At 38.4% G+C, this 17,667-nt stretch overlaps 1 protein-coding gene and 1 long non-coding RNA gene across 5 annotated transcripts in view; one reads left to right on the forward strand and one right to left on the reverse strand.

The window, feature by feature from the left end:
- Positions 1-3,882: 3,882 nt before the first annotated feature.
- The window catches only part of KIAA1549L (KIAA1549 like), a 138,646-nt gene continuing 124,861 nt past the window's right edge, over positions 3,883-17,667 (reverse strand). For all 4 annotated transcript variants that reach the window (XM_083595167.1, XM_083595166.1, XM_083595165.1 and 1 more), the window contains 2 exons: positions 9,624-9,775; positions 3,883-5,061 (listed from right to left, as the gene is read on the reverse strand). In XM_083595167.1, coding sequence (XP_083451293.1) covers positions 4,777-5,061; positions 9,624-9,775 — 437 coding nt within the window. In that variant the 3' untranslated portion in view covers positions 3,883-4,776. The remainder of the gene's footprint in view (positions 5,062-9,623; positions 9,776-17,667) is intronic.
- LOC310756509 lies at positions 8,273-16,685 on the forward strand. Its single transcript, XR_014544913.1, has 2 exons — positions 8,273-8,934; positions 10,826-16,685. It is a non-coding gene; the product is annotated as an uncharacterized lncRNA (long non-coding RNA).

Raw genomic sequence — 17,667 nt, forward strand, 5'->3', positions numbered from 1 at the left:
GAGAGAAACTTAACTCCTAAAGATTGTGTATTACCAACTCATCTAGCTGTGAATGGAATGCTGAAAATTGGTGAGCCTGCTATGAAGGAAGTGTGTCTGGTTTAGCTGGGATTTAAAATTCATAGGTGGCCTAAATCTTAAATATCCCCTTCTTAAGCAAGGCATTCAATGAGTATTGACCATGCATGAAAGGAGGAAGCAGATTAGCGCAACCCACCTCAAACCTGTTTCAGCACTGAAATGGCTTCTGTCACCTTGGTTGATGATCTTCATAATGATAGAGACTTGGAGCTGGAGAATGTGGCCTTGTTTACTCTCTCACAGTGACATTCAGTATCATCAACCATGGCATCCTCCTAGAGCAACTCAGGACTGCCTCTCTCCATATAAACCTACCCAGACCCTGAGATCATAATCGAAGGCCCTTCTTCATGTGCTTCTTCTATGAGAGGTCTGGAGGGTGGCAAAACAGAACAGGGCTTTTCTGCAGTGGCTTCTCTGTCGAATGCTCTCCTCAGGCAGGTCCACCTGGTGCCTTCATTATTCATTTAGGTGCCAGGCAAAAACCATTCCTCTTCAACCAGGCCTTTGCCCGGTTATTATCTTATACCCCTTTCAAATGTGTTTATGGTGGGGGTATTGCTTTGTGGGGTTTTTGTTCTTGTTTTCATCATGTATTTTGTGCTTTTATATTGTACTTTACCGCCCTGAGAACTGCGAGTAAAGGGAGGTATACAAGTTTAATAAATAAAATAAACTGAGGGCTTGGAGTTGGAGGCACAGTCATGCAGGGGTTCCACTCCTACCTGCATTTCCGGCCATTTTCAGAGAGTGACACTAGAGGACTCCTGCTCAGCCCTATGGCAGTTATGAAGTTCAACCTTGTCGTCCCCCATCCCTGCCAATGTTTAATGCAGCTTATGTTTTTAAATCGGACAGAATCTGGTTTCAGGGGAAATGCACCAAACAGCAGTACCAAACTCCAGGATAGATATGGGTTGTGGCTAATGTCATGTGTCCATGGCTTCAAACACCAGCAATGGGAGTGCACTGGAGCCAGAATAAATGGCAATGTGTACGCAGCCTTAGAGTCCAAGATGAATTTGTGTTACAAACATGAAGCACCATTCAAGTGGTAGCTGACTTATATTGACTGGCAAGCATGTCTCTAGTATGCATGGAATACATATATTGCTGTCAGAGTTCTTATAAGATCACTGGTTCAAATATGTCAATATATCTACCCTTAGCCATGCAGCAATTTTCAACCAATAAAGCTCACAACCTTTAGACACCTATCATTAACAGTTATTGCGCATATAAAGTTAGGGGGTTTTTGTGTACGCTCATCTTGCTTAAACAATATATTCAGTCATTTTGGAGTAAATAAAGTTGCATGTAAAGGCATTTAGTGGTTAGCAAAAGTCATTTTCAAAAACATCCCAAGGAAAAATATGCTTTCAAAGGAGGTTTTCTACAGTATTACATGCAGCCGCATATGCTTGCAATATGAATGTCTTTGCACGGGGATGATCTCTAATTGAAAAACTGTGTTGCAACTATTGCCATACAAAACGTTTAATATATATCAAATTATTTATACACCATATTTTGACTCCATGATTGCATCGTGCTCACAGATACCATATGTTAAGAGTATCCTCTTTCCAGCAATGCCCCCTTTAGTCTTGAAACAATTATCCTGCTTTCAACTTCTACAAATTACACAAACATGTTACCAACAAAATGAATTGCTTATTGAATAAGGATATTATGACAACTGTATCTAGGAAGAATGCACAGAGGGCAGGTTTATAAAATACTTACTTAGATAATTAAATTGTAAATGATACAATTTAAAATATGTATTGTTTGAATGAATTAGGATTCATCAGTATTTCCCTATGACAAAATATATTAGCCAGAAACCAGTGCAAAATTATGTGTCCCATTGACTTAGGTAAGTATAGCTCCATACTGGATTAGGACTATTTAAGTGAATAGCAAGTTTCTTTTTAATAATGACTTCAAAAAGTTGTCACATAATCCCCTTTTCAATCTCTGCCTTGCAGAGGCCTCAGGCATGAAATTAAATTTAGGACAAGAGGCCAAAGGGCTTAAAACCCTGAAGGAATTTATACTTAAGCACCTTGCATGGCTGATATTCAAGATTCTAAAATGTAAGACTCCTACAAGCCTTCTAATTTGGTTAGTTTAAAGTATGTTTTCAAACAAATAAATTTACATTCTCAACTAAGTAAAACTGAAATTATTAGTATGATTCAAAACCTAATGTAGGATTTGATTAGTACTAAATTGAGCTATTTTCAAAATAAAATTAAGAATCCACTACAGAGGTGTTTAGTTCTGTTTAACTGAAATATTAAATAGTTGATATTAAATTCCAAACAAGCAGCCCTCAACCTGGGATTATGTTCCTTCTTACCTCATGCTGCCCGCCTCACCCACTCCCAGGAGAGGCTGAAGCAGAAAAGTCCTAGGGTGTTAGCAGCACCAGAGGAACATACCATCAAGCCAGTGTGTCAGAAATTCACCTACATTAATCAGGATTCAGTTGCACTATTTTTCATACCCACTGTTGACTACATTTTTGGAACAAACAACAATTGAATACACACAATGTGAATGTATTGCAATGATACAATTAGTTTTGATTGGCTGATAGATTAAAATATCATTTTTATTAGACTTAAACTTATGGGTGACTAAGTTTCTTTGGTTCTTCAATACAGTTGTCTCACTAGCCTATGTATATATCACTCAGTTGATTTTAAAATTATTTTTGCTGGTAATTTATGGTTATTTAATTTCTTTTGTAGGTTGATCATTTCTATAAATATACACTAACTATTTATTTACATTATGATTACAAAAATACAATTTTATTTATATGCAATTTATTGAAATAACAAGAAAACAATGACACCAAAAGGTTCTGCGATTACTAGGACCTTTGGCAAGGACTTATTATATATCATGCTCCACACTTGGAAATATATTTTTCATATTTAATGTGTTTGCTTAAAAATTCTGTGCTTTACTTTAAACTGTTTCTGTTTGTTTGTTTGTTTGTTTGTTTGTTTGTTTTGTTTGTTTCTCTGCAGTAGTAAAGACCAAAGAAACTCACGGGGGGGGGGGACAAAATTAGCTGATCGGAGGACAAAGTTGAGGCTGAATAAATTAATAGGCTCAAGGGAATGTTTACTCTGGTAGACATCAATACACGCAGTATGATACGCCATAGGCAATTTCTATTTGCCCTAAAGTTAAATTATAAATTAAGGAACTAAAATGTGTGTGTTTTTTGTAACAGTCCACCATTTTTATTTTTATTTTGCAGCTGCCCAAGGTGAACCAGCAAAGTTTCATTCTGCTATTTTGAGGCTGTGTTTTCATGACAGTGCAATAGAACAATGAATGACTTCCAGAACTTACAGCCCTGGGTTTGGCAAGACATCACTTCCCACACTGCCCCTCCTAGCAGGGATGGAGAACCTGCAGCACAGCAGAGACTGTTTGACTGCAGCTCCCATCCTCTCTAACCACTGGCTATGCTGGCTGGGGCAGACAGAGGAGTTAAGAATTCAACAACATCTGGGAGGGCTGCAAGTTCCCACCCCTGATTCACAGAACACTGCTTTGTCTCATAGATTTGTTTACTTATTTACACTTTAAGAAAAGACTGTAGTCAACCCCCAAAGATATGGTGATTCCTTAAGTTTGCGTAGTCACTGGTTGAGTGTAATCAGAGTCAGTCTGTTAAGCTACTTCTGGCATCACTTCACTGGACATCATTGTTTACAAGAGAAGGACAGAGCTCTGTGTGAAACAAGAGGGTTGTGTCTTTTTAAAATAAAAAAGCAGGTGTATTCATTATTCCAGACTGAGACAGACTCAAGGTTCTCAAATTTACCAGTTCCGCCATGTGTTCAGAATGAAAACCTTTTTGAATGTAGGGCACATTCAAAGAACTTGTTTTCACTGGGAGGTTCCAGGGAGCATTTCTGTTTTCTTTCCCATTTCACAGTGAAGAGATACAGAGCACTGAAAACAATTCTGTGCAACTCAACAGTAACATTACACCAGCTCTTTAGACACCATTTATGCTAGCGTGCCTCTTTACTGTTCTTTTCCTCTTTGTCGGTTTTGGATTATGAGCAACGATTGTGACTTTTGGGATATTTACAAAGGACTCTTCACATCAGATTTGTACGGTTTAAATGTGGTCTCTAGGCAGAGCTGAGCTCTATTGCTTTGTTGACATCAGTCTTTTTGATACTGTATCAGCTGAACTACAAATATATGAATATATGGCCCTTAGTTTTCATATTATTACTATGGTTTTTTTCTGAATAAAAAAAGTTTACTTTTTTTACATGCACAAGTTGCTACAGAATGATCTATATTTGTGCTTCCCAAGCTCTTAACATAATGGAATATTAGACAGGCAGATGGTTGAAATATTGTCTCCAACAACGAAGGCTTCATGGAACAAGAGGTATGTGACAGACAGTTGCATATCATAAATATAATACATCAATATTTTACAACGGTTGCCTGGGAACACCTGCCTTATAGGTAGAGAACTGATCGTCAGACTGACTGCTCTATTTACTCACTTTTCTTTTTAATCCAGTGTTGATTGTTTCAGAATAGAAAAAAATGGCATTGCTTTGGCACAAGCCACAAGAAGTCTGAATTAACAGCTAGAGGGCCTACAAGTGATGTGATGCAAACTTTCACCGCAAGAAGCCATCAGACCTGAAATTCAAACATGTCTGTTTGTTTCTTGGCTAGCTTAGCAACTTCTTCTCTTATTGCCTTCACCAGAGCAGCTGTGGAAAGGTTGTTGAGTGGGCTATCCAATGGGTAATTTTCTGTTAGGCTCTGTTGAGAAGTAGCAGAAGGCGGCAGTGGGACTTGTTCCAGGCCAGAGTGCATATTTGCTGGTTGACTGTACTGACGAGGAAGTCTTGAAGGAGAGTGGTTGTGTTGGTAGCGTGGCCGTGAATAAGCTTCTATGTAGCCAGGAAGCGGGACCTAAAGAAGATATTAATTAGACAAATAAATTGCCCTAAGGTTTGCTCTTAAACACAAGACATAATTTGTGCAACAGTTGCATGAGGAAAGAGGCTACTTGTGGGCGCAGTCAGAAAAATAGCTATGTATTTACAAAAGCAATTTCTGAGTGGAAATTATTGCAAGGATTATTTGCAACAATTTTGTGAGTTGCCCAACCTGCTCCATTTCCAAGAACATATTCATGGTAGCAAACTATTATTTATTTATAAAACTTTAATGGCACATAATGTAATAAAAACTCTAGGAGAAAGCCTCAAACTATGCACCTGCTTCCTCAGAGGGAGTGTAACCCAATCTAGATCCCAATCCCAGATCTGGGAACTGCCCATCCATAGAGTCTCCATATTATCTGGATTCAGTCACAATTTATTAACCTCATCCAGCTCACCAGCTTAGGACACACACACAGCTATTCCTGATTCACATGCTGTACAGAAATAGTGGTGGTATACTGGTGGCATATATTAAATAGCATTGGGGTCAAAATCAAGCCTTGTGGCACACTACAGATCAACTGCTGAGAAAAAAGGTACAGTCTCCCAATACTACTTTCTGGAATCAGTCCTGGAAGTAGGAGCAAAACCACTGCAAACAATTCACAAAGGCAGTCTAGGATAATACTGCTATCAAGCTGCTGACAGATTCAGGATATTCAACGCTCTTCCATTACCCTCCCGAAATGCAATCAAGTCTGATTCTGTTCCCCAAACCATACATAAAACCAGGCTGGAATGGGTCGAAATAATCAGTTAATCAGAACATTTACACACAGGTGTATTGGTGGCCAGGGGTAGTTGGCATATACTTGTGGGCCCAGGTTTTTTTGGGGGGGTAGGAGTAGCTGCCCAACTTCCTCCTTCGAAACAGTGGAGATCACCCACTCAGACAACAAAACAATTGTCACACCCTGGAGTCCTCCTTTGTCCTGGCAGGGCTGTGGGGAGAAGGGATCTTAATGGGACATATGGTGGAATTGTGCCAAAGTTCATAAATTTTGGAAACAAACAATTACAGAAATCAGTATACTTATAGGGGAAAGGGCAATTCTAGACTCTAAACCCTGTATTTTCTCTATTTTTGATAAAGGTAATGAGAAACTTAGGTGTAAAGAGATACTTCTCTATCTTCTGGTATCCACTCAAACAGGGATGCTATACCCTAGATAACTGGTTCAAGAAAGATATGTTCATTGCTATATCACAGATATTGACTTTTAATACTTGAGTGGCTAGGGATGACACTGATTTCACCTCTATTTGGAGGGTAATTTTTTTAAAATATATGACTTCACAATCACATGGGTCGCAAATCCCTTCAAAATGTGATTTTATTTGGCGGCGCCTATAAACAGGCAAGTGCATTTTCTTCTTTTTCTGTTTCCTTTATATTATTTTGTTGTTAATGTTTGTTTTCCCTTTGTGTGTATTATCTATTTTTGTTGTTCAATATATTTATTTGAGAATGTTTTAATTTGAATAACGGTCTACTCTTCCATCTAAGGCCAGATGCCCCTGACTCCAGAGATCAGGTAGCAGACAAAAGTGGCTTTTCTGTGGTATTGGGTTAACTACTACTGAATTTACTCATATGGTGTCTACTTTATCCACTTTGAGGAACCCATTCAAAACCATTTTATTGTCCTGAGCTTTTAATAGCAGGGGCCTTGTTTCCTCCTGTCTGCTATTTTAATGTTTTATTGCTATTTATTGTTGCTTTTGCAGTTTTATGATCCAATGGCTTTATTGCCATTTTAAATTTTAATTGTCGTGGATTTCTGTTTTGATATTGAACTTGTAATTCATTCCTTTAATTTGTTTGTTTTTATCATTCTTCTTGGATGACTTGAACGACAAAGTATAAATATTTTAAAAATATGTTTACTTCTCAATTTTAATAGCTTTATAGAAATATGAGTGGGAACACACCAAATTGCTCATCGTTCCCCAAACCATAGTGTACTAGTAGTGGGTTGCCCATCAATAAAGATCCTGATGGATTTACAGTAAAGGCACATTTATCTTCTCTCAATAATTTAAACTGCATGGAGAAGTTTCAAATCCAGTATTGGACTCTGTTGATTCATTGCCTCCAAGGCTGTCAAATATTAAATCCTGGAGTGATTTAATACCTCCAATGTGTTTCCATAATATTTAAATAATCTTAGCAATCTTACAATGGTCTAAATTAGAAGGTTCCAGGCCAAGCTAGCAATCTAATCTACAGTACTGATTACAAGGTGCCAACATAATGTTTTATACAGAATTTGCAAACTGTAACTTGCTTATCAATCTGAATCTGTACCAACAATCTTTCATTCTGTGTGCACCCTATGTGGCTCTATCTCTTAATTAGACAAGTACTCTCTGAATCGCTGAATAAACAATTCTCAGGTTTGAAATTGTCAGTACTATACATTCTATCATATCTTATAAAAGCATATTCCCAGACATTATAACAACACCTTATATCCAGTACCTAGAAAGAAACAGTCCAGATTTGATAAATTTACTTCTAAAACACCTGTTAGATGCTGAGTCTTTTTGCCACCCAGTTGCTTACTCGTATTTATGAACTGCAAGGCCCTTATCTTCATCTATGTGAGGCATAAAACTAAAATCTATGCAGTACCAAGATGCAAGTGACAATAAAATTCAGTCAAAGCAAAGCACATTTGCTTATAAAACTGTGTTATGGGACACATTTAACAAAGAGAGGTTTCAGAACAAAACACTAGAGGTCAGTATTTCGCCAGTTTCAGCCCATACAGTGCTTTACAATGGTACTTCTGAGGTAAGTACCACAAAAATGCAAACTGTTTTGTCCACCAAATGCTTCTTTGTATCTTCTCATGAGGCTGGTACTATCACTAGACAGAAGCCCTTGAATGTATGTAATGGCTGTTTTACTAAGGGAGATACTTTTAAAAAATCTAGAAAAACTGTCTGCTTTAATACTTGAAAATCCTGCATTTAGGCAGTGGAAGTTCCTGGAATCTTCCCATTTCCTTCAAGACCCCTCTTAATTTTATTTTCAAAAAATCTATCCTGCCTATCTCATGATGTTCAAGATAACTTGAACACAAATACACAAATAAACTGCAACTTGTCTCATTTGGTTCCCCATAGTTTCTAAAAAGAAAACATATTATGTGGTAAAAAAACCAACCCTATAATTATCGCATAAAACTTGTCTCAAGCAAATGTCTATTTTGTCATACACTTGACAGGAATCCAGTATGGGAACTACATGATTTTCTTCATAGGTATGAAGTAAACTGATCCCATATGAAGCAGTAAAAAAAAGTAGCATGATCTTTAGTTCTCTCCTCACAGTGATAACAACTCCAAAACCTGTTAACCAGGCCCAGCAGTTTCACTTTCACCAGTCACACTCTGAGTTTGTCAGGGAGTACAGCTCTTCCCTTCAACAGAAAGTACCATTTTCTTCAAAATGAACTAAATCTCACTTAGCAATTGCTTCTTAACACATCAAAATAGAAAAATCCCAATTTATAGTCAATTTAAACGTATCTTTGCCTATCATTCAGGGTGAGCTGAACAAAAATGGCTTTGGTAACAAAAATCCTGTCAGACCAGAATTTAAAAAGAGAGTTACCAACTGCATCCCCAGTGACAACAATTTCGGATGGGAGAGATGTAGATGGAAACCGAATACTCTGTGAACATTTTACTCATGCAGAGCATGCTGTCTTTTGCGGAGAGCAACATATTGCTAACACAAATCACCCTTAGCGTTCTGGTTTGCACTGTCTTCATACACCCACTGCCAACAGCTTGGGAAATTATCTGCAAGTCCCATCTTGGCTCAAAGGTATGGTGGATATCAGGCTGTGGTTAACAGCTCAGAGGAATTCCTGACAAATGAGCTAAATCAAAGCAGACCATATAACAAATGAGATGTGGCTCTATGTCATCTCTTTCCTATTGATTTCCTGCCCTGAAGGCCCTGGTGCCTTATTCTTTGTATGGCACTCATAGCTCTTAAGAGAGTTAGGTTATGGCTCAGGTAGAGAATCTGCTTTGCACACAGAAGGCCTCAAGTTCAATCCCCACAATCTCCAGGTAGGTCTGGGAGATACTCAGATAGCCTCTGACGGTCAGTATAGTGAGCTAGAATGGGGCAATGGTCTGGCTCAGTGGAAAGGCAGCCTCCAATGTTCCTAGAAAATAACCTCTGCTTGGCCACACAGGACAATTTGCACCAACTGTGTAGAGAGCAAGGTGCTGCTTTTAGTTCAGAAAGAGGTATAAAACAGAATCAAGGACTTCAGTGAAGAGAATTTACTACTGTTGCATGCTAAGATCATTCTTTAATCTTTCCCATTCTCTTTAGGCCAGTGCAAAATAGGCAACCAGTAGCTACAACTCTGCAACGAATACTAGCAGTAGCCCATGAAAAGTACTGTCTATGTGGAAATTTCCCTTTCCAAAGGGACTTCCAAGAAAGTTTACTATCTGCATTCAACATACAAATCATAGAAAGAAAATGTGAACAATTACCGAGTCTGCCCATTGCCCTGGTAATTCATTTTCTGCCGCATAGGACATCCAAGCTTGGTTCCTGTATGCAGTAGGTGGTGTTGGGATGAAATAGCCTGTGAACCCGGGTCGGTTTGCTGCTGGGATGGCAAACACTGCAGGAACTGTACTTCCTATCAAGAAACAGGGAAGATGATTAGCAATCAAAATACATTGCTCTAGACCTAGAGGAACATTGCAAAGGATACCCAAGATGTTCCAACTAGAAGGTGCCATTTTGCATTGGCAATAGAAGCCCCTTGCCAAAGAAAGAGCATGTATTATTGTATCTGCACATAGTGCCTTGTTGCCACTGTTGTAGGATAAAACATCCCACAACAGAATATACCTGTTTGAAGAGGTCAACCCAGCACTGACACTGCTCTTGACACAGTGGAGACACCAACACCATGGTCACCCAACTAGTGATCATACTTGTCTGTAGAAAGAACGAGTATGAAAATTGAACATAGGCACAGTGCAGATGCACATTCATGGATTTATGCTACTGCAGAGAGAAAATAAAAAAAGCCGAAGAGATGATTTTGCTGGTCAGTAGCCTAGTGAATCTATGTAAAGTACTGTATGTGCTGTTATAAACATTTAATATGGATTCTAATATTGTTCTATGGTGTAGTTTCTCTTGTACAGTTTATGAGAATAAGTACAAGCATAGCAGTATATTTCAGAATGTAATGGATAAGAATGCTCTTAGGCTATTGGGACAAGACAGTCCTATTGAATAGGAAACAGTTACACAGCAGGGTTTGGAGCTTCCAGAAAGCACTGTAACTATCTGTTATTGCTTTGTGAATGGATTTGTTTGCATAGGGTGCTTTGTACATTCCAATGGGGGGATATGATCTCTAAGATAGTCCTGTAGGGAACATCATTCTTTTTAGACAATATGTCATATGCACAAATGTTGGATTATGGGGAAAGAGGAAATAAAGAAAAATATAGGTGTGACTTGTTCCTTCGCTGCTGTGTGGATTGGTCTTCACATGGTTCAGATAATGTTGTACCAACTACCTGCTATTTAAATCAATATCACTTAAACCTTCATTTCCTTCATGTCTGAATCATTTTACATGAACATATCTTGTTACATGATTATAAACCCATTATGTTTTTTTCTGATGCTTTGCAGCATTTTTGCATAAACAGTTTTTTGCTCCCACCAGGGTGATCTTCATCAGTTGGCAAATGGATGGATCTTCACTCTCACTGGAATCTTCTGGGAGCCACTTGTTAAACTGCCGGCAACACATCACTGCTTTCAGCTTGAAACATGTTGCTAAGTGTTAGAAAAGGAATCCATCTTTATCTTCTGTTCAATGAAGCATCTCTCTTACGTGCTGCACACATCAGCTGCCAACATGTGTATTAAGTGCAGCAAGTCTTTGGACTAGTTCTTGTAACCATTTTTTGAACCAAAATCACAAATAACAAAAGGCATTACTTTCTTTTCTGGGAATCTCCCAGGACTATGTTAATTTTAAAACTCTTTTTGATATGTGGCACACAAAAACACCCAACCATCTCCTAAATAAATACTTGTGTTATTCATAACACAATTGGCATGTTGAAAGTATATTCAAGATTTATATTCCAATTACAAAATTATTTGAATAAGCATTGCATATTAATACATTCTAAGGGAAGGACAAATCAACAATCAGGAGTAAGAAACTCAGTAATTTTTAATTCTGTGTTATCTGTATTCAATACAGCTTTTATCAACACAGAAAAGAAGCCTCTCTTTCATTTTCCTACTGCATCCTGGCACAGTCTCTTCCTGAAACCAATATTGTTCCTATAAAGTTCTCTGTGGAATTTAAAATCGTGTGTTCTGTACCCCCCACCCAATTAGTTCTATCTCAAAATAGGGATGCTACTCAACAAGTCAATGAATAGTAATTGAAAACCAACAAGGCTGTTCCATTATTGTCATCAGGTGTGAAGAATGGTCTTTGCCTCCATTCTACTTAACAGGCCAACCCTCTCCTTGTGGTCGTGTATTAAACTGATAAATGCACCTGAGTAACTTGAAACAAAACACTTCACACACATGGGATGTTAAGCAGAAACAATATATTTTAATAAGACGAAGTTCCATTTTTTAAATTTCAGTTTACAGCAGTTTTCCAGCCTCCGTTGTCTACAATGGGCTTGTCAAATTGCATAAATGTTGCTTATGAAGTTACATGAGATGAATGGAACCAAGGACACCAACCAAAGCACCCTTTATAGGGGAAGGGGGGCGGATGTTAGAAGTTAGCCACATGTTTTCGTGTAGTCATGTTCCTCTAGTGACATATGATCCACTCAAGTCACCAGAACCTAATGTGATACCTTGAACTTGAATTTAAAAGGTTTCAGGTTATATTTCCTGTGCTGATGAATACACCCCTGAGTGGGAGTGGCATTGGGTGCATTTATCCTTATGGGACTCAACAACAATCTAAAAACAGCAAATAAAAAAAACAATTAAGAAACAGAGACATCATATTACAAACAGAGTCTCGTGGAATCATAGGTTGGAATGACTGCAGATGCAACACAAGCAGTTCAAATTGGGAAAATGCTTTGAGTGCTTAAAGCCATTTCCAGTACCAATATTTATACCACGGCTGTATATTTACACCACGCTTTAGAGTCACAGAGATTACTTGCGATAAACCCAGGATGAGTGTAGTGAGGAGCTTCTATTATGCTGGAGCAATTGTAAGCTTCTCTTGAGGAGCCACAATTACTCATACGCTGCTTCCAGAGCCAGAAGGATGCAAGTATCAAATAATCTTAAATAAAAAAGAGTGTTCCAATGTATGTGTGTTTTTTGTCCTATGCCACCTTTAATCCATGACTATTTTCTTTTTTTTTAAGGGAAGTAGAACCAATACCACATCTTTTCCACACGTTCAGCCATTTTGATCTTGTGCAGAAGAACAGCAGAAATCATTCCTCCTGCCCTCAAGTTCAAAAATAAAAATAAAAATGAGGCAGCTGCTCCAATGCAAATACAATAAATGACCTTTCAGAATCAGGACCTAACTGTAAAAGAACTCACCCATCAATACACATGCTTAGTTATTAAATAAGCTTGTATTCACACATGACTTTACATTTCGAACTGTTTCTGCTACAGAAGGGAAGAGTGGTGGTCACGCATGCTACAGAAATCAGACCCATGTGGCCACAGGAGAATCTTCTAATGCCGGCAGTGGTGGTGAGCAATATGGATTTTAATACCAGAGAGCTGCCGCAGAAGCTTTCATTTAACATAAGCGATTGGCTGAATAGCTTTAGGAGTCCTGTGCTATCATTTGGAATCACCGGTGCTTAAAGCTTACCTATGAAGGAGAGAAACTGCTAGACGGAAAGCAATCCCAGCCCGAGGCCAATTCTAATGTGTGCCCTCTTTAGCTACATGGTCCACATACCAACCTAAACTGTATTGATGGGACCAGAAGCCCAGAGCCAGCAACTTATCTTCCATAGGCTGTCTTTTCTGAGGTAGTCAAAGCACACTGAAGACCTACAAAAGCCTAGACCGTCAACTGTACCACTTATATTTGTTTTATCTTAGTTGTATGTAGGGAGGCACAAGGGTAGTTTTTAGGTTTGATTTGGTTTTTGTTGATTTCAAGAAAATTTGAGGGCCTCTGGTCAAATGAAATTCTCTGATCGCTGTAAATAGCAGCAGTAGATCCATAGAGCCAAGGTTGTGAACCACCCTGAGATCTAAAGATGTAGGGTAGCATACAAATTTAATAAATAATGTTTATTTATCATAGCTCATGCTTTGTCTTGATATTTAACAATAAAGAGTGCTTCCTCACTACAATATTCTCTGATTAGTCTTTCTGATCTTGAGGCAGTAATTCATTGTCTCCCAATTACATAGTCACACTCATGAAAGCCTTGAATCCAAGATTGAAAGGATCAGCAAGTCTAAAATGCATATGTTGACATGGAAGAAGAATCCTGTTATCCTCTACACATCACCATTCATATTCCGCAAAACTAAACTCCAGGGATAAAATTTCTGTTTAGAAATATCCAATAATAATAAGGATTGAATTACTACATTATCCTCCTATTTCTGATGTTTTTTTCTGTAACGTATGTGACAAACAAGGCTAGCATGTTATTAATGCTCTAAATAATAGCGATTTAATAAAATATCCTGGGGTCCCAAAGCCAGCCCATGTGAATGCATGATCAACCTGTTGTCTTGTTTATATAAAGCAAAACTGAGAAAATGGGATTTGGCACAGAAATTCAGAAGGTCATTATATTCTATGTCCCAGAAATTAAACAAGCTAAGTGTTGTTGTTTTTTGCAAAGATTCTGTCATGTAGTTCCAGTATGTCCATATTACTTGTGGTAACTATTCCTAAGGAGATTCTGTGAAATTAGATACAACGAAAAACTTAATAGAATTATCATTCAGTTCAGGAGTCCGTTTTTAGGTGAATAAAAAACAAATCACCAAAATTGCTACACCTTAGGTAAATCTGAGGTCTCATCGAGGAAATGCAATCTTTTCCTCGGCAGAACTGGGAGTTTGGCATTCTCTCTTACTACCCATGACATTAACAGTCACCTTCTGGACAAGGAGAGTATCCATCACATTTGTTCTGCATCAAGCCAACTAGTGATGGTAAATAAATGTGCCATGGCAGTAGTAATTTACACCTTCCTAAAATGCCGACACCTCAGCATCAGACACCATCTCTTTTGGAGTACCAGCACCCAAATTCTAAACTGACCAACATTTAATATATTTAAACAAACAAGTATCTACAGTATTCTACATTGCTTCCCCTTTAAACAAAAATCAGACAAAAGCTAGCACAGCGCTTCCCAAATCTGTGTATGAAAGAGGAATCTTTCCATGTGGAGCCACCCAGGCTTTAGGCAGTGAAGAATATGGCATCTGGAGTAAGTTGGTTGGGGCAGAAAGGGCAGCCCATTCAGAGGTTGGGACAAAGAGATGCATCCTAGATGAAAACTGAATGCCAGCATCCTCTTTAATAGTAGGTGTGAATCACTGTGCTAGCTAACCAAATGTTACCATAGTATAATTTTTTTTCTCATTCCTGTAATTAGTAGTTTTGTACAAGTCTACTACCAATCAGTTCCAGAAATATTCAGCTAAACTGCGCTTATCAGAAACAGCTCCTGGCAAATAGACTGCCAAGAAGCATGAGCTGTGTTACTGTATTTCAACCACTGGGAGCAGAAGAGCACACAAGCACTAACACACCCCTTGGCAACATGCAAAGTGTGCTGAGCGGTCCCCTGGGACTATTTACATGCTTAAAATTAAGTAAAACTCTTAAGCGCTCCACTGGGTCACAACCTAAGGCAATATAGTGAAATTTCTACAAGCCCTTTTTCCCCACCCCCAACCGGGTGCAAAAAAATTAAAACCCATAGTTTAGTACCCAATCATAAATACAATGCAATTCCCATTTGTTTCGGTGAAAAGTTTGCTTCCATGTAGTGAACTTAGGACTATGGCCTTAACTGCGATTTTTGTTAGGGGCAGTTGTTTAAGACAAAGGCATTTTCTGTTGGTACATTATTAAATTTCTATCTTACAAAGAAAATTAAGGGATTTTATATTTTTACAAAGATGTTATTTTACATGTGTAGGAAAAGTGGATATAATGTTCTTGCAATAGCTTAGCACCTCATGATTTCAGAGTCAGAAAAGTTAGGGAGACTCATCTGTGTCAACGCCAACAGCTCATTCAGCCCAGTGTCATCCAGATATTTCAGAGTTTTCAATATTAAGAGACTATTCTGTGTCTCATGAAATTTGAGGCACTGGAATACCTCATCAGTGGAATTGAGTGCCTGATGTATTCAAATAACTATGAAGTTTTGGGGAACTTAATCGTGAAAACAATGTCTTTTGTGTATTTATTTTTTAAAAAAACTGCAACACACTGTTGATTCTTACTTCCTTATGTTCACATAAGTTACTGGAAATGCAATTTTATTCTACTGATCATTTACCACTATTCAGTATTTTAAAAATACAAAAGTATACCAGTAGTGTAGCAGACAATGCTTTGAATTTGGAAGGACAGATGTTACAACAGGATAGAAAACAGGGACTTCAATGTAGGGCATATAGGAGCACAGTTGCTCATGTAGCAGCCATGACATGTACACAGCTATTGAATGTTGTATCACAGAATAGAAGATGGAAGTATCCAAAGGGGGGGAGGGTGTAGCTGTAGATAAAATGCCCCCAAATCAGTAAGTGAGTCAGCATTTTCTCTTACACTTTTTTTCATTTTCAACTTTTGTTTGCCCCAACCACCTTCTATGAGAAGCAAAGTGAAAAATCTTGCTTGTAGCCTCTTATTTAGAAGATAACATCCCACAATGAATGGATTCTTTATAGACGCATGGTAACTTACTCCAAAACGTCGTAGGTGGGGCCGGGGGGAGGGGGAATGCAAGGTGAACATCCATGGTACAACGTCTGTAGGAGAAAAAAATCTCAAATCTACTTTTCTTGTAAACCGCTTAGGAATTTTACTACAATCAAGCGGTATGTACATTTAAATAAATAACTAAGGAAAGGAAAGAGGAAAGTTAAATAAATAAATAAATAAATAAATAAATAAATAAATAGGGTCAGCAAGCAAAAGGCGATCCCAATCTAACCTCACCAACATTTTTCTCAAAGACAGAACAGTTACTCTTCCCTTGCTCACCTTTACTTTGACACATTTCTAGCGGCTGAGTGAACGCCAATCATTTAATGTCATTCTGTCAGGTTTTAAAACCCCTGAAAAATCACCTGTTTCTTCCAGACCTTCTTGTGAACCCGGAATCACAAGCGATCCTTTTATAATTTGCTTGCACATGCCCTTCCTACCCCCCAGCAACACAACCTTCCATTCTTTGTATTTGATACACATTGCGCTGGGTTTCTGTTCAATCTGGGGGGGGGGGAATCCTTTTCAAGATGATATGGGCTTCAGCAACTGGATGATTGGTTTAGTCAACTCAAGAACACTAACAAAATGGCAGCTCAAAGTTACAATGTGAAATAGAAGATGAGCCCAACTAATTCACACACAGTCTTACACAAACATTTGGTTGTAGATGTCCAAATGTACCTAAGCAGATATATAATGTCTGAAGTGTTTCCTTAATACAGAAAGGATTTTGCTAAGTTGACTGGAATTTCTTTGTAATCAAAGAGATTGGGGTCGGGGAGGCAGAGCTCAATGGTATAGAACATGCTTTGCATGTATAAGGTCCTAGGTTCAGTCACCAGCATCTCTAGCACGTGCTGAGAAAGACCTCTGGTCTGAGACCCTGGAGAGCTGTGGCCAGTGAGAATAGATGATACTGGACTAGATGAACCAATGTTCTGACTCAGCATGAGGCAGCTTCATGTGTCCATATATTTTTTTTCTGAAGCTTCTCATTGCAAGTAGAATCTACTTGATAGTGAGCTCCCGGAAGAAACGCCTACATGTTATGATCATATTCAACCTATTTAATGTGAAGTGAAGTTAATCTGAATTGATCTGCCACAAAGGGAACCTGGTCAGTCATGAATCAGGATATCCTCACCTAATTCATTTTTGAATGGTTTGCAAGGACATGCTAGCTTGCAAGCTGGAGACACAATGAAACAATCACATGACATTTGCCACCAATTCAGGATGGCTTCACCACATTTAGCTGAAAGTGGTAATCTGAACAGGCTCTTTCTAAAGAAAGCTTGTGGCCTTTGGGTCAATGCAGAGTGCATTCCACTCAAGAGTAAGCAGCCATTACAAGGGAAACGGTCTACGTTACAGGGCCATTTGCTTTCTGTACAGCAAAACACACCATCGGTTCCAAGATCCTGTCTTAGAAAGATGCCAATTCCAGGTGCTTCAAACAGAAAGACCATATCCTTCCTCCCCATTCCTCTCCCATATTAGAAATATGCTGCATGTGATAAAATGAAAGAGTGTGGGGGGATCCTTTTATTAATTCTCCT

The sequence above is a fragment of the Podarcis filfolensis genome (genome assembly GCF_964270895.1).
Source record: "Podarcis filfolensis genome assembly, chromosome: 1".
NCBI classification, from domain to species: domain Eukaryota; kingdom Metazoa; phylum Chordata; class Lepidosauria; order Squamata; family Lacertidae; genus Podarcis; species Podarcis filfolensis.